The sequence below is a fragment of the Perna viridis genome, chromosome 6, assembly GCF_037379345.1.
Source record: "Perna viridis isolate PV_CMFRI_1.1 ecotype Kerala chromosome 6, ASM3737934v1, whole genome shotgun sequence".
NCBI lineage: Eukaryota > Metazoa > Mollusca > Bivalvia > Mytilida > Mytilidae > Perna > Perna viridis.
The window spans coordinates 43,504,738-43,529,748 of record NC_142450.1 but is presented as its reverse complement, the minus strand read 5'-3'; the positions used below and the strand labels follow the sequence as shown (position 1 = coordinate 43,529,748).

The window sequence follows — 25,011 nt, the reverse complement described above, 5'->3', positions numbered from 1 at the left end:
GTATGTGGAAGACAACAATATTTTTATTGATTATCCAATAAATAGTCTTAGTCTTCGTCTTAGTAAAACATGGACATTTTTGGAACAAGGAATTACTAGTAAATAATTACATTTGAGCATGCAAAATTAATATTCATATATGCAGAAGAAACAAATTTAACTTTCAATACACTGGATATAACTTTAAAATTATGATGTTGTTGCAACTATTTCTGATCCTGCACTTGGAATATCACTTATTTCTACTTTATACATTTCACCATTTATTTCAACAAAGTCTCCAGCAGATAAATTCATCACTTCATCAGCTGAAAGCTGAATCCCTTCTGTGTTTTTTTCAACATTGTTGTCTTTGTCACTAGTTTCCAAATTGACATCTGAACTAACAATCCTACTAACATTGTCAATATTAACCTCTGTGTTGTCATCTGCTGTCATAAGTTCTGAGTCTGTAATAACTTCCTGACTAGACACTATACCTGGCTGTTCAGCCAAGGCTTGAAGTCCTTCAATTGCTTCAGCAGCTTCATGCTCTTGTACCAAAGAACTCTGATCTATAACTATCATTTTCCTATTATTGTGGGGTTGGGGATGAGAAGCAGCGTAGGCAATATCATCAAAGCTTATTACATTTTGTACATGTATGCCATCCCTTTCAAACTCTTCTGTCACTATCTGAAGTTCTTGCTCATCAGTCTGTGTGGTAACCATGTCTCCAACTGTCAGTAAGTTCTGCACAGTCTGATCATTACCAGAGGTAACAGAATTTGCATCTGCAACAAAGCAGCTTGTTGATCCATCATCTTTCATTACGATCTCTATACCATGTTTCTTCTTCATGTGTTGGAACAAGTTCCTACGTTTTGGGTTAATATAGTTACACAAAACACACGAGTACACATGTGAAGGAGGAATTTGGTCAATTTGATTGTGTTTTCGCATGTGGACAAGTAGGTTTTTCTTTGTTGTTGTCTTAAAATCACAGACAACGCACAAGAATTCATTGTCAGTCTGGTCAGGAAGGATGTCCTTGTGTTGAGCATGTAAATGTTTATACAAATTTAATAATTTAGAAAATTTCATTGAGCAATGATTACAGGCAAATATTTTTTCCTGACTTGAATAGTCATGTTTTTCAGGTTTAGGTGGATCACTTTTTAATCTTATACAACCAATCTGATCATCCCTGGAATCATTGGAATCCTCCATAGAATTAGCACCATCTTCATCTAGACCCTTCCTTCTCTTGGGTAACTCAATACCATGCTGTGAACGCATGTGTCTGACAACATGCTCTCTTTGTGATCCACGATAGTCACACACCCCACATTGGAATGGTCGCTCTTTGGAATGAATAAAGCTATGGCGTTTGAGACGACTCTCACAATCAGTTACAAAACTACAGAAGTCACAGAAAAGCTTAAGTTCTGGTCCTGATCGATGGAATTTCATATGTTGTCTAAAATCTTTCTTGTTTAAAGTTACAAGTCCACATTCTTCACATTTGAATGCTTGATATGAACCATCTTCAGCATCTAATGGCAGATGGCGACGTTTCATGTGTACTTTTAAATCAGGGTTCTCATTGGCACAAACATAGTCACACAGAGGACACTTTACCTTCTTCTCCTGAAATATATCCAACATTAAATCTTTAAAAAAATTCTAAAGTTTGCTACAGTTATAGCTTAAATGATATTGAATAGTTCAATATTTTGGTTTTTGAAAATAGATGACGGAAGAAATATTTGGACATAACATAAAACGACAATTATTTAAATCTTGAATCATTCATTTTTGACCTGCCAACAGTCATTTGTTTAAGTTGGCATTCAAAAATGCCTTTCATCTTTTTTAAAAGAAGATTTTGTAGTTTTATTTCTTGTTCAGAAACTATTACAGATCACATAACCAGTTTCAGTTTTTCATTTGGGAGTTGCACTTTTGAGATAAAATTTATATAGATTGTACATGAAATTAGCACTTTGCAAGAATTGTTGTTCTTGATTTGGTTTCATTTGGTAGATTTTAGTGGGAAGTTAAAGTGAAGTTTTCTCAAAAGTACTGAACTAAATACAAAAAAGACTATTGTCACAAAAAAAAAGCTTATGTAGACCAAAAAAGCATCATCTGATCCATGGGTTTTTCTACACCATGAATCACTTTACCACAGGTAGTGCCTGAATTTTATATGGACTGGTACTTAATTGCTGTAAAAAGACATTGCTATCATATAAATACTTATTGAATTATTTTGTTAGCATTAGAGGAAGACACATTCTAACCACATATTGTGCCTTTACATTTACTGCTTCCTTAAGCATCATGCAAAAATGAGTTACAAAAATTCACAACCATTAGTATTCTGGCTCTATAGACATCATTTCATTAATCTTTATCTCTAGCCTAGCCTTACCTCATGTCTGTATCTAACATGCCTTTCCAGGTGAATTTTCTGTCTGAATGACATGTTACAAAGTTCACATTGGAAACTACGGACATCCTGATGTATACTGATATGTCTCTTTAGGTTACTGCTGGTAGCTGTCTTATAATTACAATATGGGCAGCAGTGTGGCTTGTCATCTGTTGAAAATAAATAATCCATAATATAGTGCATGATAGGAATGAATATTTGAAGTAGTTAAGTATGTTATGTGTTCTTAATGTTGAATGTCTTGTTCAATCTGAAAAGAACATCTAGAAATGCTTCAATCTAAAATCTGGAGGGGTAAAGATTAGGAAATACAAGCTGGTAGCCCAGAGAATATTTTTCTTTAATATTTTCTATATGTTCAACTACATTTTGCTCAAAAACCTGGTAGCCCAGCTCAAAATCTAGTAGCCATGGGCTACTGGGCGACTGTTAATTTTTATCCCTGAATCCTACTTAAATAGTTTTATTTATGCTATCATTTTTTGGGGCATTAAGCCTATTTTTTTTTCTTTAAAAACTCAAAAGCCCTGATACATGTATATGTTCAACTTACATGTAATTAACTTTAATGGAAACCAAATCTACAAAAATGTAGTACCATTCTATCAATCAGATGTATAAATTGTTAATGCTTTAACCTTACCAACATGTTTCTTCCTATGTTTGTATAGATTGGCCTTTTTGTATGTTTCATAGTTACAAACACCACATTTATACATTCCTTTCTCATCAATGGTAAATGGTACAGAGTCCTGAAACAACAAATAGTAGATATATCCTAACTTTTCAGGTCATTGAAACTAATACTAGACTTCAGAGTTCAATAATTAAAGGACTAATAATTGGTAAGAGTGAAAACCAAAATATGATCATGGATGCTGAAGAATGGCAAGATTTAAGAAGTACATGGAACTCCATGCAGGAGTTAAATCACCAAGCTCGGAATAAATAATTATATTTTAGTCATAAATAATAACCAATTGATTATCCTAGTTATATCATAGATTTTCTCAATTATTTACCATTATTATGAAATTAATTTTGTTTTCCTTCCAATTCGTGTATTGATCTTAAAAGATACAGATGTATATCATTTTTGTCACAATTTGTGTCAATGATGTGCAGATAAAACATTTACATTTGTACTCTGAGAGTTTTAAGACTCAAATTTCATGAGCTTTAACTTTTCTAATCTCTTCAGATCTTGACAATAGTTAAAATGAGAACCTCACAAAAAATTTCTGCTATACAGTAATTCAGGATAAAACTTACAGTAAAGCCACTGAAATTTACTTTCATTTAAATTCCCTTTTTGTTTCATTTAATTATGTAACGTTTAAGTAATACACATATATAAGGAATTACAGACATAAATACCTCAGGTTTAGTTACTCTGACTTGAGTCCGTTTGATCATTTGACCATCAGGTACATGTACAATAACAAATTCTTGCTTTAATCTTGGGTCTGTCTTGTCATCGGTCTCTGTGTCAGATGATGACTTCTTGTCAGATTTGACAACAACCCTCACAGTCTTAAGAAGTCTAGACTTTGGATTCAACGCAGGAAGTTTGATGATTTCCTTTGCAGTCTGAGTTCCAGAGGAAGAAACACCTTCAATATTCTCAGTATTTTCATCTTTTTCATTCTCCCCACTTGTGTCTACATCACCGATTTCTGCAGTCTTTTCAGTTAGCACCAATAATGCATTTTTTACTGCCTGCTGTATTTCAGTTTCCATTTCATGCATGCCATTACCAAGTTCAGACAACTCTGATCTTTTATTCAGTGCTATATCATTATTACTTATACTGTCATCATTATCAGACATTTCTACAGAAGTCTGTTTTTGCATAATATTTTCAATGACAATAGCAGTTGGTCTATTGTCGACAAACACTTTTGGACTATCCTGAAAATCTTGTTTTTCTTTTTTCATATTAACAGTATCAGGAGCAGGCGTTGCCTGGAGCGCAGGGTCTCTACTAAGTTCTATAAAACTTTGCTTTTCAACACAACTTGTTGTTACTGGCACACTATTACCTGACTCAGTTGGCACTTCAACCAATTTCATATCAGTGACAGTAAAGCTTGATGATACAAACTCAGGATTATTAGATTGCCTAGGTGCCAATAATGACTGAAAACTGTGTTCTTGTTCAGCATTTTGAGCAAGCTCTAAAAGTTCTGATGTAATCCTTTCTAAATCCTCTTCACGGATAATAGAGTAATCTGACGGTTCGGACTCTACAGGAAATGTTTGCACGACAATATCACTGTTACTTTCTTGCTCTGCGTCTTGTGAACAATTTTCACTGTAGCTGTCAGCAATTTTCATTTCAGGAGGAACATTCTTATCACCACATGTATCACCTACAAGATAAATATTAACTTATGTTAAAAAAATGCAAATGAAATGAACATAGGGCTACAGTCTATAATATTAAAACATTCCCTTTCAGATTGTGAAACAATCTGTGCAACTATAATTGTGATTCTTCATGGATCATTGATCTGTTATAGTTCAGTCATCCATTTGTCAATTCACCAATCAGTTCCACATTACCATAGAACATGTGACATCTAACTGGTTTATATATTTTAAGAAATTAATTTGTTTTGATTGTTTTACACAAATTCACTAAGTAATATAATTTAGGAATTAAATTAAATTGTTTCTTTTCTATTTGTTTTGTAAATGAAATGCAAAGGATAAGGATATAACAGCTTCACATTAGACTTGTTCCAATGAAAAATATGTGATTTAAATGAATCTACCATCTTTTACATAAAGAGAACATGATCAGATCAGTCATCGGCCATCAAATTTGATATACACTTCAGCAATCAGTAAATGTAAAAATTTATACCTTTCAACAATTAAAATCATGTTAACAGATGTCTGTTCAATGTTCTGCATACACAAGATGAAAACTGAAGTGCCAAATTGATACTAAGAGAAAAACACATCAATTTGTGACATATTTCTATACAGAAACTTATCATATCAAGGCATTTTTTGACAGAAGATTTAGTTTGTGGATTGATTGATTGATTGTTGGGGTTTAACGTCTGAGCAGCAATATTTCAGCTATATTCAGACGATGAACATGAAACGGATGATAAAATGAACATGAAATGATGATGAAATGAAAAACGGGATGGGACACAAGGACAGTAGGGTCGACAAATTTTGATTGCCACTAGAAAAAGGGAGGGATGGGTAAGGTCGGGCAATTTAGCCTCCTGTGGCGGAGCGCAAAGGTTCCTACTCCTATCGAACACGGTGCACCACTATGGTTTGCGGTCAGGTTTTCCGTATTATAGCCTGACAACCCCAGCATGTAACACGCCAGGGGTACCCCATTGCACTACCTGGGGCACACATCCCAGTTGCTCTGTGGGCAGAGCGCCTAGCCCCCCAGCTAGGTTTCTGAGCACTATTTAGTCGGCTTTTACGACAAGCTTAGCGCTGCAGCAGGCCTATTCTTTTGACACCCGGACCTGCAAGGGGCTTAGTTTGTGGAAGCATGTGGCAAATACTTGCTGATATAAAAAATCACCAACAAACACCAAGTATCATAATAAAATCATTGAAAATTGGAAAGAAAAATTTTTTACATCAATATGGCACCTAAAAATCTCCAAAACTGAATCATCTTTTTAACATAAAATTATGCAAATAAGTCTTTCTAAAAGGTAAATTCACATTTTCACTAAATAATAAGGCTGGTACCAGCAACAAAACCTATAATCCAATTAAATGTACCTTCCAATATTGTTTCTTGTTTGGCAGTTGGGCCATCTTCATTAGAATTCTGGTCTTCCTTGATACTATTTAAAGTAAAGTGATTAGACAACATTGTTGGTAAAACAACACCTTCTTTTTCTATCACATGGGGTATTTCTTCAGAAGATGTAACATCTGTTTTTTGGGTGACTTTAGACTGTTGGCTGCCCACTTTTGAAGACCTAAAAAACATACATGTATATGACAAAGGTAAACGAAAATTTCTTTTAGTGTTTGCTCTTACAAAGCAGTCAAAACTATAGGAATAGATATGTCATATTATATATCTGATAGGAGTAGTGGAATTACCTGTAGTAGCATAGAATTTTAATCTTACATGTATTTTGATTTCCCAGTTTAAAACTGTCCATTTCAATTTACTAATAATTTTATCTTGAACAAGACAATATATACTATAAAAGGTTATGGCAGTATTATTTTGGCGGTCATTGCAAAAAATTATGTGTACTCAATATTTCTTTGAAGAATATCATTATACTATCTGAGGTTGGATTGAGAATTTAAAACATGTCAAAAGTAGATTACTCACAAAAACACATGAAAAAAACATTTCTAGGTTTACAGACTTACTTATTGATAAAATCTACTTTACCTTTTAGATGGTACTTTAACACTTGATGTTTTAGAAACAGTTTTCTCTGTTGCTTTCTTTGAATCTACAATTGACGAGTTGTGATGTTTAAATATCCTATTATCACATTAGCAGTTCTGATATTTTCCCTACAAGATTTAAATATTACAGGGCAAAAAACTAGGGACAAAACATGCATAAAAAGAAAAATTACTTCCCTTTGTTTGAAAATTATAGGCAGACAAATTTTCAGAAGAATTGATAAAGGAATTTAAGATTTTTCTTAAAATAGCACAAAAAATGTCATGTACCACACTTTCCTGTAAGGTAAAGAAAAAAATGTGTTTTCACTCACACACTCTAAAAAAAATTTTGTTTTGTACTGGAGACACATTCAGACTTTAAAGTGCTGGTCAAAAATGGCCAAAAAAATTCAGGATAGGCACAAAAAATTAGAGTTAGTAGGATTAGCAGAAACACAGGTTAATTTTTTAGGCTTTATGAATATGCAAGCATATCAGATAATTTTTTTTGCTCATAATTTTATAGAAAATCAGCACAGTAGTGTTTTTGTGTTTGTATATTGTTCACAAAAGAAATAATTTGGAGTGGGTCATTGTTAAATAATTTAATTTTAAAAGTAAAACACTTTCTAATTGGATAAATAATTTTGTCAATCATCTCATAGACCAAATTTTGTAATGTGACTATGATGTCACCAACCTTTTTAATGATTTACTCGTCAAATTTTGAAACTGAAATTAAATAAGGAATGACTATTATATTTTTTCAGTACATTTGAAATAATCTCAATGCCCGTGGTGCACCCTTAAAAATAACCTGCTCTGCCAGTGTGCACCACATGATCGAGGATATTTCTTCATAGACCACAAAATATTCTAGTCATTCCTAAAATAATTCTACTCCTTATTTATATCCTGGGCTTTAAGTATACACTTTGATTTCAGAAGTAACATGCTTTCTAGATGAAAAAGTTAGTGTATCATGGCATAGACCAAATTTCGTGATTCGATTTGGACATCATCAACCTTTCTTGACGATCTTTTTTTAAATTATAAGTAGGTATCAGTTATTTCTTCATAGACTGAGAAAATTAAGAGTAAGTCTATTAGTACCTTGTCGTTTGCCAGGTTTATATTCCACTTCCATATCTTTGAACTGTCTATTCGGTACAATGCCACGAGGGCTTCTCCTAGGTGTAAACAAACTTTCTCCATCTGGAATATTAGCTTTTTTATGGTGCTTCTTTTCTATTCCACTTTCATCAGTTAAGTTACCTACAGACACACATTGTAACACTATTCTACACTCCAACAGTGATGTTCTACTATCTTGATCATACAATCTTTATTGTACAAAATTACTAACATGTACCTTGATAGAAGGATGAAATTTCTAAAATCAATACAATAATATTAGTGTACACTCACTATGTGTATTTTAACCAATTAAGAGTTTTTGCTCTTGAATATGGTGTTCACCAAAAAAGCAGATACACATTGTCATGTACTTATTTATTAGAAACTTTATTGTCCTTACTGCCTAATAATTTTAAGCTACAGTCATGGTAATATAACCATTCAGCAATTTCCAATGACAATATTATCTTAAGTCAACTATAATGTCACTGATAAACAGAATAACATCAACTTTAAATGTCACAAAATTCACATCTTGCCCAGTTGGTCTCATTGTAATATTTGCTGTATCAACTTAAATGTATTACGTACCTAGCACTCTTTCACTGAAGAATATGATTTTATAACCATTGCAGTTATGCTTTTCCAAGGTAATCAATGGTTTGATTTTCAAAAAAATGTTACATGTATATCTGCCAATCACATGAATAACTTAGGTGTCTATAATGTATACTTACAATCAGTTGCCTTTCTTTTTCCACGACCAAACATCTCTGTGATATTGGCTTGGACTTCATTTTTTCTAAAGCTCCTTGTTTTCTGTACATGCATTTGACCAGTGGAATTTGTCACATTTTCATGCTCATTGTTCTCTACTTTTGAAGATACTTTTCTTTGGGGCATTTTTCATCATACAACACCTAAAATTTAAAACAATTTAACATCATTTTATCTACAGATATTTTCATATGCAAAACTCTGCCTATTTAGTGGTTACTAAAGACTGAATAAAAAGAAAATTTTCATCACAGGAAGTGATTATAAAAGATAATAATTCTCTGCAAAGGATAATAATTGTAGTGTATAGAATTCCAAAAATTATTCAAGCACAATATCTATAATTTCCAATTTTATCTCTAGCTTTTTTAACTAACAGAGAACAAGAGGTGACAGTTCACAAATTATTTCATAGTTCAAAAAAGTATCTCTTCTGTTGATTTAAAAAAAAAAGAACTATGAAAATTAACAAAAGATTGGATATTTGTTCACCGACAATGTTTACACACTGTATTCCAAACATACAAATGATCTTATAATACTGAGTTGTAAAACAGATAGTGCAAGTTATCACTTGAATCATGCTGACCTATAAACCACTTTCTTATAGAATATCCCAACCTCATGACACTGACTATTCTTCTCCATAGTCAAAAGTGTGAATTTTCTGAAAAATTTCTTGTCCTTTATATGTCAAATCATATCCTCCAGAGTCACTGTAATCTCTCAGAGAAACAGGAACTACAGCAATGAAAGGCGAAACATTTTTTTGTAAAATTAATATCACACTGGAAATATATGAGTATGGCAAGTCTGATAAAAACAAAAAGCCCTTTAACTGGTCAACCAAGTCCCTTTAATTGGAAATTATCAATGAAGCACCACTGACTAGTCCAATAGTTCCATCTGATACTTTTTAATATATGAAAATCATTCAGATGATAATGGAGTGAACGTATAATAGGGAACGTAATATAATAACTTGATCGTTTTTTATAACATGTATATATTTCTAATAATATTAGGCTATGGGACTAGCAGGATCATAAGGCAACTTTCCTCAATCAACATCATCATGCTCTTTTCTGGAACTTTATGATTCAATTATGAAACTGTATTTGATTAATTTGTGTTTACCTCTGCACAGTTCATTTTAAACATTTATCAATCAATTATCAATCATTTCGATTATTATGTCTTGGTGCCATTTTCAGGTTATAAACATTTATAAGTTTGTATCAATCCTTTTTTTATAACATGTATGTTTTTCTAATAATATTTGGCTGTGGGACTAGCAGGATCATTAAGGTATAAAGACAGTTAATGCAATAACTGTTTTTTTACACTGCGGGGGACTGATATTTTCATTGTTGTTAAAAATTTTCTACTCATCACAAAACCAAAACAATTTTTGCAGTCAGTAAATTATTATTTCTTTCACACATACATGGGGATTTTTTTTTTCAGTCTTCTTTAAGTATGGGTCTGTCTACAATGAAACAGGTCAAACACAATTGTAATGTCCTAAAATCAACTCTTCATGCGTTCTTTTCCTTGGATCTGCTATATATCGTGAAATCATTTTTGACTGGTTATAGTGTAAAAATTCAGGCAGGAAATTTCCCCGTACTTTTCTATAGTAGAACATAACCAAACTTAAAGTGTAAATACCTCCAGTGATCAACTTTCAATTGTGTTTTTATTGTGGGATACAGTTTTTATAAGACCTAATGAAGGATTTCCAATCAAATGAGTTTTGGGATTAATATATATTTTTGCATGAATCAATAATCATAAGCTTCTGTCTGGTTTTAAAACAGACCTGTACTTAATATATATATATGCTCTGAAATGCATAGAGATAATTATAGGAAGACTTATGAAAGTAATACTCAGTTTAGCCAGATAAAACATGGCTTTGTCTGTACATGTGAATAACAAACAGCCTAAGTCACAACTGAATACACCACTAATTGTCAAATTACCAAGTACATAATCAAAATCAAAAAAGAAAGTCAAATGTTAGCTCCCTGATGGGCAAAGCCTTAAATCATATAGTAAGTTGTAATAACACTGAATGACTTTGGCAAAAAAAAATATCATCAACTAAATTGATAATTAATATATGAGCTTAGGTCACAAACTGATGTTGAACATGTATATCATTGGCCTTCAATTATCAGCTATCCTACCAGTTATAGGGAAGTAGTGTCAGTAACGTCCTATATATGTAAATGCTATGAAATATGAATGGCTCAAAACTGTTGTCAGAACTGATGTTAATCAGAAATAATGTATACATTTAGAAAGTGAGTGTTTGAACTTTAAATGCAAACTCACAGTTTTTGTTACCAGTAGTCTGCATGTTTTCATTGGCCAAGACATATTAGTAATAAACAACATAGCTGTGTATTATCAACACAGTAAAATGTTATTTGAGTAAAAATAGCTACGTCATATTAATTTGAATGAAAGATTTTATTCAATATCAAGGACAGTACTGGTTAAGGAGTAGTTCTCGCCGGCAAGTAATTCTCGTCAACAGATTTTTCATCATCACCTGTGAAACAAATTCATACCCAAAAATTTCAGACAAAATATCTGACAAATTGCTGATATTTTGCTCTCAAAAATTAGCTACCATTCAACAATTTTCATTCAGCAATAAAATTTTGGTGAGCAGATTAGTGAAAATTGCTTCTGTCTTGAAAATGGTGAGATCTACTCTGACCAGTATACGTGCGATTCCTTTTAATTTATTTGTATAAATTATTATGTATAAAACATAACTGCTTCAATAAAAAGAATTTATCCCTATCAGATTAGGCAAGTATCAAGTACTCCAGCAACAATATGCATTTTAGCCATTCAATACTTTTTAAAAAGGAGGTTAATTTCCTCCAGCTTTTACTGTTTTAGTTTAGCCTAGGGTGACATGTAGTCCAGATAATTATGACCTTCACCTTTTTTATTATAAATCGACTGTATGTGGCATGGCATTAAGTTAATAGCGAGCACCGTGAAGCGGTGTGAGCTCTACGGTTATTACATGTTCTTTCTAAATTTCCCTTAAGGTTCCCCAATATACTAACGACAAAAAAGTCATGACCCGGAAGTAACAAAAAGTGACTGTCCTTACGGAGAACATTCATCATTTCCTTCAATCAAACAAATAAAACAATATAGGTTAAGATTACGTTTCAGTAAAAATAAATTCATCATTTCTGATAGTTTTTAAGTCTTTCTCTATCTTTTTTTTTTTACTTATTTAAAGAAGTGAATGTTATGTTTTTTAAAACTTTGGGAAACATGTGGATGTGTATGTACGTGTTACGGTGTATCTCCACTGTTCCACTGGTCCCTTCCCCCCTCTGTGTAAAGTCCTTTATTATTTTTACGTGTCTCGCACAGTTGGTGCTAGCTGCGAAACGTAGCTCTAACTATTTTTTTTGTACTTTTTTAACGTTTGATCGCAAAATCAAAAAAAAAAGATCAAGAGCTACGATTTCGCAGCTAAGTCTAAGACCTAAGTTCGTGCACGTATCGTAAAGCTCATGGTGATGCCTACCCCATATTAAATAAACTTTAAAATTACATATGAATGTTTATGTCACGATCATGACAGAAATGACAACAACAGTCAGTATGAAATCTTCCATAAGACTTTTTGTCGTCAGTCAACATGGAAGTCTTCTTTGGGGAGGAGAAAATATGAAAACTGTATTTGCGACCTCCATGGCGGAGACGCGCTTCGATCGAAATTCAATTACAGCTTGATTCTGTGTCATACAATGACAAGTTCTTTACCTGTCCCGTTTTTAAACAAGGTTCATGCAAAATGGGAAACAATCGAATCAAATGAAACAACATTTACCACTAATTTTAAGACGTGAATACTTACTGGTGACTGATTGGTCAATAAAGTTTACTGTACTGTATCCTAGAATAAAGACACTTTTGTTTAACGAAATTTATTATTTAGGACAATGCTTTATGAATTTCAATTTACTTTAAATATTTTTTAGTATAAAATAAAAATAACTTCATTTCATTCTTCATTTTTTTCATCACAAGGCGTGTTAAATGAAATTGAACCAAAAAAAGAAAGTCCGGAAAAAGTTTTTTTTTTCGTGTACCTGTAAATCATGAAACGAGACAACCTTTGTTGATCCTATGTCCTGGGATGATTGTAAACGGATTTCTTGGAGAAAGTGAATGTTGTTACGCGACATTTAAATAATCTCCCGAGGAAACTGACAGGCCTGTCTGCTGATCTGCAGTTAGTGAGAGACTATCCATGCATGGAGCATAATTTGCGAAATCATTAGGCAAAGCAAAGTCGGGAATACTAAAACAGACAAAAGGAGAACAAGAAACAAACCGCACAACACAACACAACTAGGCAGCTAAGGGTTTCTCAAGAACGACAACACTCATGTGCAGTGCAACAGGACCTTTAAAATATAATTATTTGCATCACAATATAAACAAGAGCTTAAATAATACATAAAAAGCAAATCTAACAAGGTTCACCTTGTGCTTTAGGCAAATGAGAAATATATACACCATAGAAGATTTTCTCAAGGGCAAAAACCTCGTCTTATAAAAGCTTGTCTTTCAGTGCTGCTCGTTTCGTGCAGCTCTAGCCCGGTGAATATGACAGATGGAGGCTGTCATATTGGAAACGGAACATGGCGACGACTGTAGAACCTTTTAATCGTCCAATCATAACATGGTGACGGCCATAGAACTTTTGAATTAGTTGAAAGCTTTTCTCTTTTGTTAATTTCGAAGCGGAATCGAAACTGCAGCGTGACTGTAGTCGTAATTTCAAGCTATTTCTTCTTTAGTTATACAGCATAACTTCGTCCTGCCGAAGATTACTTGCTGTCGCATGCGTGGAGTAAGAATATAAAAATTAAAGTCACTGTTTCAGAATGCAATTAGCAATTTACATAATCAAAAAGAAAATTTTTATATACAAGTTAAAACTATTTACAGTATAGACTTTTGTGTTTATATTATGTTGGAGAGAACAGCTGGAGCGAGCTGTTCTCTGAAGGTGTCAACTGTAGTGCATGAAATAACTTTGTGGTAGTAGGTTCTATTGGACTATTGTTCGTGGAAAAAAATGGCCATTTGTAGGTATCTTTTGAGGCTGTTATATGCCTAAATGTTAGATTGTGTTTTTTTCTTGTTCTGGTATCTGATGGATTTAACACAGTCGATGGTATGGCTATTAGCTGGTGTGAAATTTTATATAACATGATTACTCGGGTTTTAAGACGGCGCTCCACCAGCATAGGCCAACCAAGATTGTCAATCATGTTGGTGACACTACTAGTGTTGTGGTAGCTATTGCACACATTACGGGCAGCTCGTCTCTGAACCATTTCAATTTTATTTTTTTTGTTCCGAAGTCTGTGGATCCCATATAGTGCAACTGTACTCTAGTTTAGGTCTTACTATTGATAGATATGCCTTTGATTTAACATCTTTATTAGACAGTTCAAGGTTACGTTTTAAACAAAACCAAGTGATTTGTTTCCATTTGATACAATATTTTCATGATGTTGGTTCCATTTGAGGTATGATTGTAGTGTTACACCGAGGTATTTAGCTGATGTGACTGGTTCAAGTATGTGATCATGGATACTGTAATTGTGTTAGAATGGTGCTTTTTTCAGTGTTACTGACAAGACAGTACATTTGTCTGGATGGAAGGCTATAAGCCAATCAGCCTGCCATCTTGCAGCGGCATCAAGATCAAGTTGTAGTTTTATGCAGTCGTCTTGTTTTTTTTTATTTCTCTGTAAATAATACTGTCGTCGGCAAAAGAGTCTTAATTGGTGTGTGTCAGGTACTCCGGGAAATCGTTAATGTAAACAAGAAACGGTATGGGGTACGCCATATGTTACTGGTACTGAGTTAGACTGTATTCCGTCAATTGCAACTGTTTGTGTTCTGTCTGTTAGAATGTCTGGGTAAAATGAAATGAAGATCTTCACCAAATTTAGGGCTACTTAGTGATTATTAAGAAATCTATAATTAAAGTCCTTTTCCACTTGCTTTCCTTATTTGACGTACTTAAAATATTGGGTGAAGTCTGTCCTTTGAAAAAAAGTTAATAAGATATTTTAGATATAAAAAAACAATTGATTCTGTGTAAATTAACAGACAACACAAGCTCTAATGAGCTTTTAACCGAATATACAAACATAGAATATTACATAAAAACATATACATACAGAACGCTTACAAACACAGAAGTAGACCCAAAACATACACGATAAAGTTAAAGCAACCTAAACATTGCAGCACTAAGCATTACGATGACGAGTCTAACTACAGCAAAAACAACTTAGTATAAGGAAAGCATTACAAGCTGTATTCAAATTTTATATGTGAAAATTAAAATATCACAAATAAACTAAGCATAAAAATTCAGCCAAACATAAAACTATTTGCAAACTTAACAGCGACATTTTAAACCATTTCAGGTCTGAATCATGGTTGCAAAATGTTGAAAATTATTTTCAGCCCTGCAATGGTCCGAGAGGTCGTTCCACAATATTGTTGCGGCAAATTTGAACGATGTATTGCCATAACTTGCAGTCTGAACCCTTGGTATGTCCAGGATAATTGAATATCTGTAAGAGTATTTAGAATCCTTTAAATGTACTAAGTTTTGCAAACATACAGGTATTATATCATTTACAATTTTGTACATTTATTTTGCCATAGTCCCTAACCTCCTGGTCTGTAAGGAAGGCATTTTAGCTTTCTTGAAAAGGTTTTCATACATGCATACACAAAATTGATTTTTAGGACACAAAAGTGAATTTTGTGTTAAATTGCATGCAAAAGTGATTTTATTATGACAGAACACAAAATTGAATGATAATATTTCTCAGTTTTGTATGCACATTAGTTCAAAGAATCTAAACTAAACTAATTTGCATACAAAATTAACTTTTGTTACCCAATATTCAAATCAGGTACAAAAGTAAAGTCCGTGATACAAAAATGAATTTTGTAATGAAAAAAGTTAACTTGTCCACTGAAAGATTACTTTGCATGACAAAATTTAAATTTGTAGTTTATTATAAATTTTGTTATTCTGAACTCATTTTTTGTTGAAAAAAACTAATTTTTGTCTGTACAAAATTGAATTTTGAGTACAAAACCACAAGAGCCCCGTACATACACCGTTATCTTAATTTTATTCTTCCTCTAATATACTCATTATACAGAGGTCAAAGGTTGGGTGGTGAATGTTGCAGTTAATTATACAAATACATAAATATTTGTCTTAGTATGTCTATATAGATAAGATACCTACCAAGTTTAGTAACAACACCTATTAGTAAACATTTTTGTTACCCCCATAATGTATATAGGTATGCATTTGATATTGACCTGTATGTACACATATTACATCTGGTTTTGCGCAGAAAGAAATGTTCAAATGACGAGTCTTTTAATATACATGCTTGTATATTCTGTGTACATACATTATATTTTACGTTTAGAAAATTGGTTTATATTGAAAAATCAATATCATATAAAATGTACATGTATGTTTAAATTTGTAGTGGCATTCTCAGTTATTAATAAGCATAAATTGTAACATATCATTCTACTGTTTATGCGAAGACACAAGTAAACGGACGCGCATTTCTGCAAGAACTGTGCGAAAATATTCATCGAAGACAACCTCGAAAGCTTTAATTACCATCTCCAGGTAACCTTCAATGGTGGCATCTAGATTTCCCGACAGTACTTGAAAAAAATCATTCTTCATTGGTCATTGCCATATTATCTAGGTATACATATGTATGTGCACCGAAAATGTTCATTTGGGTTTCTCAAAGCTTATCATGAATTTCTAATCTAATAGGACACCCAAAAAAAAATGTTTTATTGTGTCATCATAGGGAAAGAGGCACTTTTTACAGCTCGCAAGTTCAGTTTGTGGTACACAAGCAATCTAATTGAAATTAGATCTAGCAATTGTTCCATTCAGTCACTGCATTTAGAATCTAACAACACTCCATTCTACTTTATGTCTGAAAACTTTTCGATCAGCCAATTAGATTTTGTCTGTCATGATTTTGAATGCATTATTCAAAGGAAAAAACCCGAGAATTTTGAAAAAGTCATCTGAACAGATTTGAATCCAACTAAATATTCATTCATGTCGGACAGAGTAGCCATCTCTTATGAAGCGGAAAATCTGTAGTCGTTTCAGTCTGTAATACTAGTACTTTGCGAATGTTTAAGCTATTTCATCAAGATTTTGGATAGTTTTTCCATTAGTCCGAATTTCTCTACATGTTGATCGTTTGCGCTTACGTCGTCTGTTTCATAGTTGTCAAAAGAACTCGGCAGCCTCATCGATTTCTAGCAATTTGTCTTCCTGGTATTTTTCGAACGCTTCATCGTGGATGTTTTACCGCTTTATAATTGCGATAAGCATCAAGCAGATACCCCGAGTTGTACATGGTTTGGTATGTTGGGTACATAGATTGTGTAATCTATAACTTATAAATGCTTTTAGTCCGATATCTGAAACTTATTTCATTTATTTGAACTGGAAGATATTTGAGACTTTTGAACAAAAAAAATCGTAAATTTTTTTTTAGAGATATAAGACAGTGTCATATTTATCAAGATCATATGCCTAGGTGTAAGATTAGACAAAGTGTGTTCGCCATGGGTGCGGGAAGTCGTTGGATCACCGCTCCAAGTCTTATCACCATGCAAAAAAAACGCTTTGTTCTTCTCCACCAAGTAGGCGGCATATAGGAGATATTGAGTAAACAAGTTCATAACTCAACGCATTTATTCGGATCAAACGACTTGGTAAGGTCCATGCAATACATAAGTAAGTACCTGAGAATATCAGAATGTGTAGAAGTGATGAAAGTGTGTGTGTGTTTGTGTTTTAATTAAAAAAGACAATCAGATACCACACTAGGATGCTAAAACATAAGACAACATATGTTGTGGTGCACAATAAAACCAATATCAGTCGATAAGGAAGCAGCACGGAAACAGGAAATCAATCAATGTAAATGTAAAGGTTTTGTTCTTAGTCAAAATCAAATTTGGGGCTTGGCGTGTCTGATTAGCACAAAACAAGGTTTGTTGTGTCTCTTGTCCCGAAATGGATGGTATATTTGCCATGTATATGACACAACACCACAGCAGAGGGTACATTTGCTTTTCCAAAGTTTTTAGACCTCTGCCACACAGGGGACTAAATCCCATCCCTTTATGCAAATTAGTACAGTTCATTTTAAACAAATTATGAATAGTGCTTATGCCATGTTATTTTTTTCCACAACCTATATAACAGAGCTTTTATAAACTAGCGAGGTGATACGAACTGTTATAGGTCTGCGGACGTGATTGAGATGAACAGACCTCAACAATTTAGATAGGACTGGAGTCCTGCACAATCGCGCAGAATTTTACCTTTACACTTTTCGCTCGAGTGTTAGTAAGCATTTGGTTAGGGTAATTATGCTTATGTCTCAGTCTGAAATCTTAAAATTTTGATAAAACTAATTGATATCTTGAAACGGGTTCACTTAGTACAGCTTAATTTGTGTCATGATTAATACACCACCTAATTTATTTTTTTTATATTAGATAACTTAGGAGACGCACGTTAAATGTTTAGAATGTTAAAAGAATGTTTTATCCGTCCGTTCTTCTATAACTTAACTGTTTTCAACTGAAATTCAGCTGAAACCCATGGACAAACATACACTCCCTGATAAAACTCAACTTTCATTGAAACTTTAAAACTGAAGCCCCTCGAAAGATTTCATTGATGAACAAGTCCAAATACTGATGATTTTATGGTGAAAGAATGCTTGTATAGTGGGCTCGTGTGTACAATATATATAAAACTTTCGATACCAATCGCCTTCACAGGCCTATGAAACGAATGAATGGACGAATGAATGAATGGTAAAATATTTGAATAGGTAAACAGAAAGAAATAACAGGAATAGCAATACTCATTTTAAGTCAATACTTAAACTTAGTCGACCAAATGCCCGTTTTGTGTTCTTTTTCTTCAATTTAACTTTTTTCATTGTGGCCGTTCCTGAAAATGTCCTGCGGTTAGAAGTTAGTTAAACCCAAAACAGTTCACAATTTACGATAAGTTGGACTTTGGACCTAACAGTCACGTAGTAGTAAGCCTGATCTGATGACCTTATGAACTCTTCATTCGTAAAATACATGTAACCAGTATGTCTTCATCCATGAACGAGACAACTGCATTGCAATTGATAGTGGAAAGTCATAAACTAGTAGAATCTTGTAATGGAAATGATTCAAAGATGCTAGAACTAATATAAAAAAATAGTTACCAACACTGATAAACGAGTGGAAAGAATGGAACAAAAGATGAATAACTTAGAAAGTCATTAACTTCAGTGACATCAAGAGTTAAAGATTAAAAAAAGTGACATCAAGAGTGTTTGAAATTGAAAAACAAGTAGCGAACATGAAAAGTAAAGTCCCGGAACTAGAAAACAACTTACAGGGAGTTAGTGACTTATTTGATCAGGTTAATACTCAAGTTAAAACCAACATCAGAAATATGATTCATCACCATTCAAGACTAGAAAAACTTGAAGATATTTTTGCTCCTGAAAATCAACGCCAAAATCAAATTCAATGTCCAGAAATCGCATCCCTCCTTCATTGTGCAGAAGAGCTTGAAAAAAACGGCCACGTCAAAGAAATTACTAAGTGCAGAAGTTCTTAAGATACAACACTCAGTAACACCACATCTGAGTTCGGAAACATCCATAGATTCGGTAAGCGGGTAAACAATAGACCAAGGCCAGTAGTAGCTCGTTTTCTGTACCACAAGGACTTGCGGTTGGTACTAGAGAATGCTACATTGTTAAAGAATATTCTTTTTGGAATTCAAGAACAATTCCCAAAGGTAGTGGAGGATAAAAGAAAATTTTTTTTTATCCTGCTCTAAAAGACGCTAAAATGAAAGGTTACAAGGAATACTTGGTAAGGGATAGACTCTTCATAAATGGGTCAGTCCACTCAGAATACCCAATGACTTCAGCAATTAGGGAAAATAGAAATGGATACCGCGATGTACTACTTTCGACTTCGCCAAAGGAACAAGATAGACCATACAAAAGACTCAGGTGGCATGACTCAAGCCAATTCCCTAGTATAGAACGTTAGGGTAGCCACGGGGTCCCTTCTCATCAATATGTTGTAAATAAACACTTTTTATATGAAACTGATAATTCAACAGAGATCTGTATTTATTGTTTGTTTCAAACATGTAGATGTCTTACCTCTGATACTTCTAACCATGCAATCGCCACGCAGGTGGAAGAGTGGTGACTCGACAACAATTTTGAATATACTATATAAAAATTTCAAAATGACTACAAGCTTTCTCTGTATCAACAAGGAGTCAAGTGTAATAATCAGAACTGATATTGAAACAGTACATCCTAGAATGGACAAAAGTATCAATAGTAGATTGTTAATAGACCAAAATAACATGAATGACGCTTGCAATACAGAAAATGTATTACATACTATGAATAATGCTTCAGAAATCGATGGTGCTATGAATGAGCCGAACTCCCCCATTTCCCCTGAAAGTGTTAAGGATAAAGATCTACAAGATAAAGGCCTAAAATTGAAAGTCCGGTGTTTAAATTGTTGTGGTATTAAAACAAAATTGAAATACACAGAATTTCAAACTCTTATTGAAAACTATGACATAGCTTGCTTTGTAGAAACTAAAACTTACAACCTAGATATTATAGAACTCCAAGGTTATACATTCTCCGGTATGAAAAATAGAAAACAAATTGCAAGTAGACGTTCAGGTGGAATTATGGTTGCTTATAAGCTATGTAGATATTTTAGATACCAATTACAAATATATTATGTGGTTCAAATATAGCAAGGATCTTTTCAAAACAGATAAGCCTGTAATATTTGGAGTCGTTTACATTCCTCCAGAGTACACAAAATTCTCAACTGAAGATGCCCTTTCAGATACTGAACAAGAATTTCTTACATTCTCAAACAATTATCATTATATTTGTTTTCTTGGTGACTTTAATGCAAGAATGTCTGACGAAAATGACTTTATTGAATTTAATGAAAGTAGACACTCCGACAATAATATTAAAGTTTATAGAAAACTTCACCCAATATTTGGAAAATATAGAGATCCCCTGCAAAAGTATGGACAGGGTCAAAAACAGATACGAAAATTTGTTACTTAATTTCTGTAAGGGTAATGATATGTTCATCGTAAATGGTCGAATTGGCAATGATTGAGAGCTTGGTAAATTTACATGTAGAAATGCAAGTGTCGTAGATTATGCCATAAGTAGTCCAAAAATGTTGATTTGTTTAAAAGATTTTGACATACTTGAATCAAGTAAGCTCTACTCAGATGTTCACACACCCTCATGAAGAGGTATGTCAAAGGAAAACATTAAAACCGTAGCTAATGATAAAATAAAGATTAAACCATCGGAAGCCAATAAAACTCGTGACTTTCATTCAAATAACGATATTGATAAAGTACGCGATTTGGAACAAAAACTCGAAAATGTTTGTCAGGAAATAAATTTAGATGAAAACATGATGAATTCCGTCCTGGAAGATTTAGGTAGCATCCTTGTTAACTCTGCGGCAAAAACTTTTGGAACTTACCAAAATAAAAGGGATAGGAATAAAATTAACAATGGTAATAATATCAAAAATCAAAAACCATGGTTTGATCAAGGTTGCAGATTTCTGAGACAGAATTTTAGATAATTTAAACGTAACTATAAATCAAATAAATCGGATGAAATTTTTTAAATATGAACATAGCAGAAAGACTAGATAAAAAAGTTCTTGATAATAAGTAAAGAGATTATTGTAAAACTCTTGCATAGGATATTCAAAATACCTCTAGAATTCTTGGTAAAAACAAAGTACAAAATCAACCAAATATCGATATAGAGGTTACAGACCACCAATTCAACCAATGAGCATTTGGAACGTACGCAAAAATAGTCCTACGCAGAAATTGCCCCTGTTCCTCATAGTGCTGTGAAAAAAGTTCTCATCTTATTTAAAAAATTTAAACAGTTTCTGAAAGGAAAAACATTTCTGTACATTTTATAGGTGCATTTTGCTTCTTGTGATGTGAAGCTTAATCTCCATAATGATTTTTAAATATACCCCTATCTTGTGAAAACACTGGGATTTCCCATGCTATTTATAGACCCTTCACTTCCGGTGACCAGTACTGCACTGCAAGTCTGCTAACCCCACATGCCATTCTGAGGATTGTGAGCTGACATATGTAGAATCATGCTGATATATAGTCCTCTGCAGGTTAAAGTTAAGGTAAAGTCCAGAGAAGCCATTGAATATTGTGAAATTAGCATAGAAGCCTATGGAAAGTGGAATTAGTGGTTTTTAGCCTATAGACCCTTCACTTCCGGTGACCAGTACTGCACTGCAAGTCTGCTAACCCCACATGCCATTCTGAGGATTGTGAGCTGACATATGTAGAATCATGCTGATATATAGTCCTCTGCAGGTTAAAGTTAAGGTAAAGTCCAGAGAAGCCATTGAATATTGTGAAATTAGCATAGAAGCCTATGGGAAGTGGAATTAGTGGTTTTTAGCCTAGATACACTTTGTGACATTTTTTTAAACTGTTGAATTCTGCTGAAGATGGCCAACATTTGGTACCGACTGTCCAAAATGTTCCTATAGAATTTTCAAATGCTTATATAAACGGCTACATTTCTAGAGACGAGATCATTAAATGTATTGCTTTTGTCGCTTTTTATGTATAATTTTAGTTACTTTATGTTCTGTGTTGTGTATGTCTGTTTTCCATGTCTTTTTCCCTAGATTACCGCTATAACCTTGGTTCCCTTGATTACTCATTAACAACCTGAAGAATAGTAAGGCATGCTGAGAAGATAAGATGATTAATGAGTATAACAAAAATACATCAGGTATTTTCATAAACACAGGAATATTGCCTAGTAGTTGGTTAACAAAAATAATTGATTGCCTTTTCAAAGTACTGTGATATCTGGAAACTGACAGTTAATGTAGATAAAACAAAAGTGTTAGTATGTGGCATGGGCACTCTCCCTCGTGACCTAACATTCACTTTTAAAGAAAGCGTAATTGAAATGGTGAATGAATTCAATTATCTTGGAGTTATTTTTACGAAAACTTGTAATTTTGATGTTACTGAAAAGAGTTTAGCATACATGGCAACAAAAGCAATGCATGAAGTACTTTTTTTGTTTTATATTTGATAAAATGTTTTTTTTAAATTTATTTTTTATATAAAATTACTAATTTTCAGTATTAAATGGTACAAAATGAATGATAAAATACATTTTTTAATCATTTACAGTTGACATTTTCCGTAAAAACTCCACATACACTCAGGTGCCAAAAGTTTGTCAACTTTCACATGTACGCTAGTCCGGCCACGCCCCCTTTTAATTTTTCCGATACCGATAGTGACAATGTCAATGCATGTCAACTTTGTAATTGTTGGTTTAAAAATAGTAAAATAAGTAACTTTTACGGTGACTGGGTCAAAAATGACGTCATTTTCTTTGTTACGTCATTATTTGCGTGTTTATAAACATGGGGAAGAGAGGTAAAGATCTTGATGTTCAAACCAAAGAAACCATTCTATGTATGGTTAGGAGTGGACTTAAGTCGTCTAAAGTGGCAGAAATCTTGGAGATACATAAGTCTACAGTTTCCAAAGTTTTGAAGAGGTATAGAGAACGTGGAAACAACGAAAACGCACCAAGGAAAGGACATCCCAAACTTTTGACAGTTCGCGGAGAAAACGCATTGACAAGGATTGTAAAGAAAGGGCGCCGGAAAAGTTTGAACGACATAACAGCGGAACTTAATAGTGATACACCTGTGAAACTGTCTCGTAGAACAGTTCAACGTGAATTGAAGAGGCTTGGGTATAATAGGAGGACAGTAGCGAAAAAACTTGGAGTACGCGAGGTTAACAGGAAGAAACGCCTACAATTCTGTCGTGGAAAACTACATTGGACAGCTAACCGTAACTGGAAGAGAGTTATTTTCAGTGATGAGATGACTATTGTTATAAAACCGGATGGTAAAGTGAAGGTATGGAGAAAACAAAACGAAAAATGGCGTGGTTATTGTCTTGGATATCTGAATCAGGGCCCGACTCGTAGTCTGAAGCTTATGGTTTGGGGTACTATTACTTACGTCGGACGAGGACTGCTTGCATTCGTTGACGGAAATATGAATTCGGAGAAATATATCAAGACTTCAGATGACTTTTTATGGCCTGTTATCATTAAACACTTTCCGAATAATGACTTTCAGTTTATGGATGATAACTGTCCCGTGCACAGGTCCCGAGAAACCGAAGCTTGGAAGCAGCGAAATGGAATTCAACCGTTTTTCTGGCCACCACAGAGCCCGGACTTAAATCCGATTGAGAATGTTTGGCTGGTCTTGAAAAATCACATAAAAAGAAACATTTTTCACATTAAAGACACGGAGGACCTAAAACGCGAACTTCGGAAGGCCTGGAATAAGATCAGTGTAACATACCTGCAGAGCCTATACGGAACATTGCCAAAACGTTGCCGACAAGTGTTAATGTCTAAAGGATTTATTACAAAATATTGAAGTTTTATGTCATAAATAAAGGTATGATTTTTAATTTTTATTGTGACGTTTGTTGTTTACAATAACGCCATCTTGAAAAAAAGTTGACAAACTTTTGGCACCTGAGTGTATGTATACACTGTGAATTTATTTATTGTGACTTTTTTCCTTACATTCTTTGAACATGTCTCTGTGCAGGTTATTGAAATGGAACTAGAGTTTTCCTTATGGTTTCCATACCTATCTATATTAATTAACGACAGTGACCAGCGACAGTGTATGTTAGAAAATTATTCCGTTTAATTGTTTAACTGCAACATATAGGTCGTATTTTTCTTTTTATAAAAATAACTTTTCGTTGTATCCCGAAACTGAGTATTTATTATCTTGGTAGCCTTTTCATACTTTCCTTTTTGTTTTTTTTTTTGTTTATGTTTATTTGTTTGTGTTTTTTTTTGTTTATTTTTGTTTGTTTTGTTTTTGTTTTTTGTTTGTTAAAGTTTTGTTTATTTTTCGTTTCCTTTCGGCAGGGATATATGTGT

General features: G+C 33.4%; 1 protein-coding gene across 6 annotated transcripts; it reads right to left on the bottom strand.

Moving 5' to 3' along the window:
* LOC148615145 (uncharacterized) lies at window positions 1–12,782 on the bottom strand. Of its 6 annotated transcripts, none has more exons than XM_088589768.1 (9): window positions 12,657–12,782; window positions 8,716–8,898; window positions 7,955–8,116; window positions 6,840–6,903; window positions 6,206–6,408; window positions 3,815–4,809; window positions 3,081–3,189; window positions 2,417–2,586; window positions 1–1,629 (listed from the first exon to the last, which is right to left on the bottom strand). In XM_088589768.1, the coding sequence occupies exons 2-9, from the start codon at window positions 8,879–8,881 to the stop codon at window positions 190–192; spliced, it is 3,309 nt and encodes a 1,102-aa protein (XP_088445894.1). In that variant the 5' UTR covers window positions 8,882–8,898; window positions 12,657–12,782; the 3' UTR covers window positions 1–189. The 6 variants fall into 6 exon arrangements, with proteins under 6 accessions (XP_088445894.1, XP_088445892.1, XP_088445889.1 ...); XM_088589766.1 differs by having other exon boundaries at window positions 12,630–12,664; XM_088589763.1 differs by lacking the exon at window positions 12,657–12,782 and adding an exon at window positions 12,563–12,654.
* Between the last annotated feature and the right edge of the window lie 12,229 nt (window positions 12,783–25,011).

What these genes read in the sequence shown, in the direction of transcription:
- LOC148615145 (XM_088589768.1), bottom strand. Translation starts at nt 8,881, where the DNA reads ATGCCCCAAAGAAAAGTATCTTCAAAAGTAGAGAACAATGAGCATGAA. An exon ending in ACAAGAAACAATATTGGAAG is followed by an intron (nt 4,810 to 6,205) that starts GTACATTTAATT and finishes TTTATCTTGTAG; the next exon opens with GTGATACATGTGGTGATAAG. An exon ending in ACATAGGAAGAAACATGTTG is followed by an intron (nt 2,587 to 3,080) that starts GTAAGGTTAAAG and finishes TATTTTCAACAG; the next exon opens with ATGACAAGCCACACTGCTGC.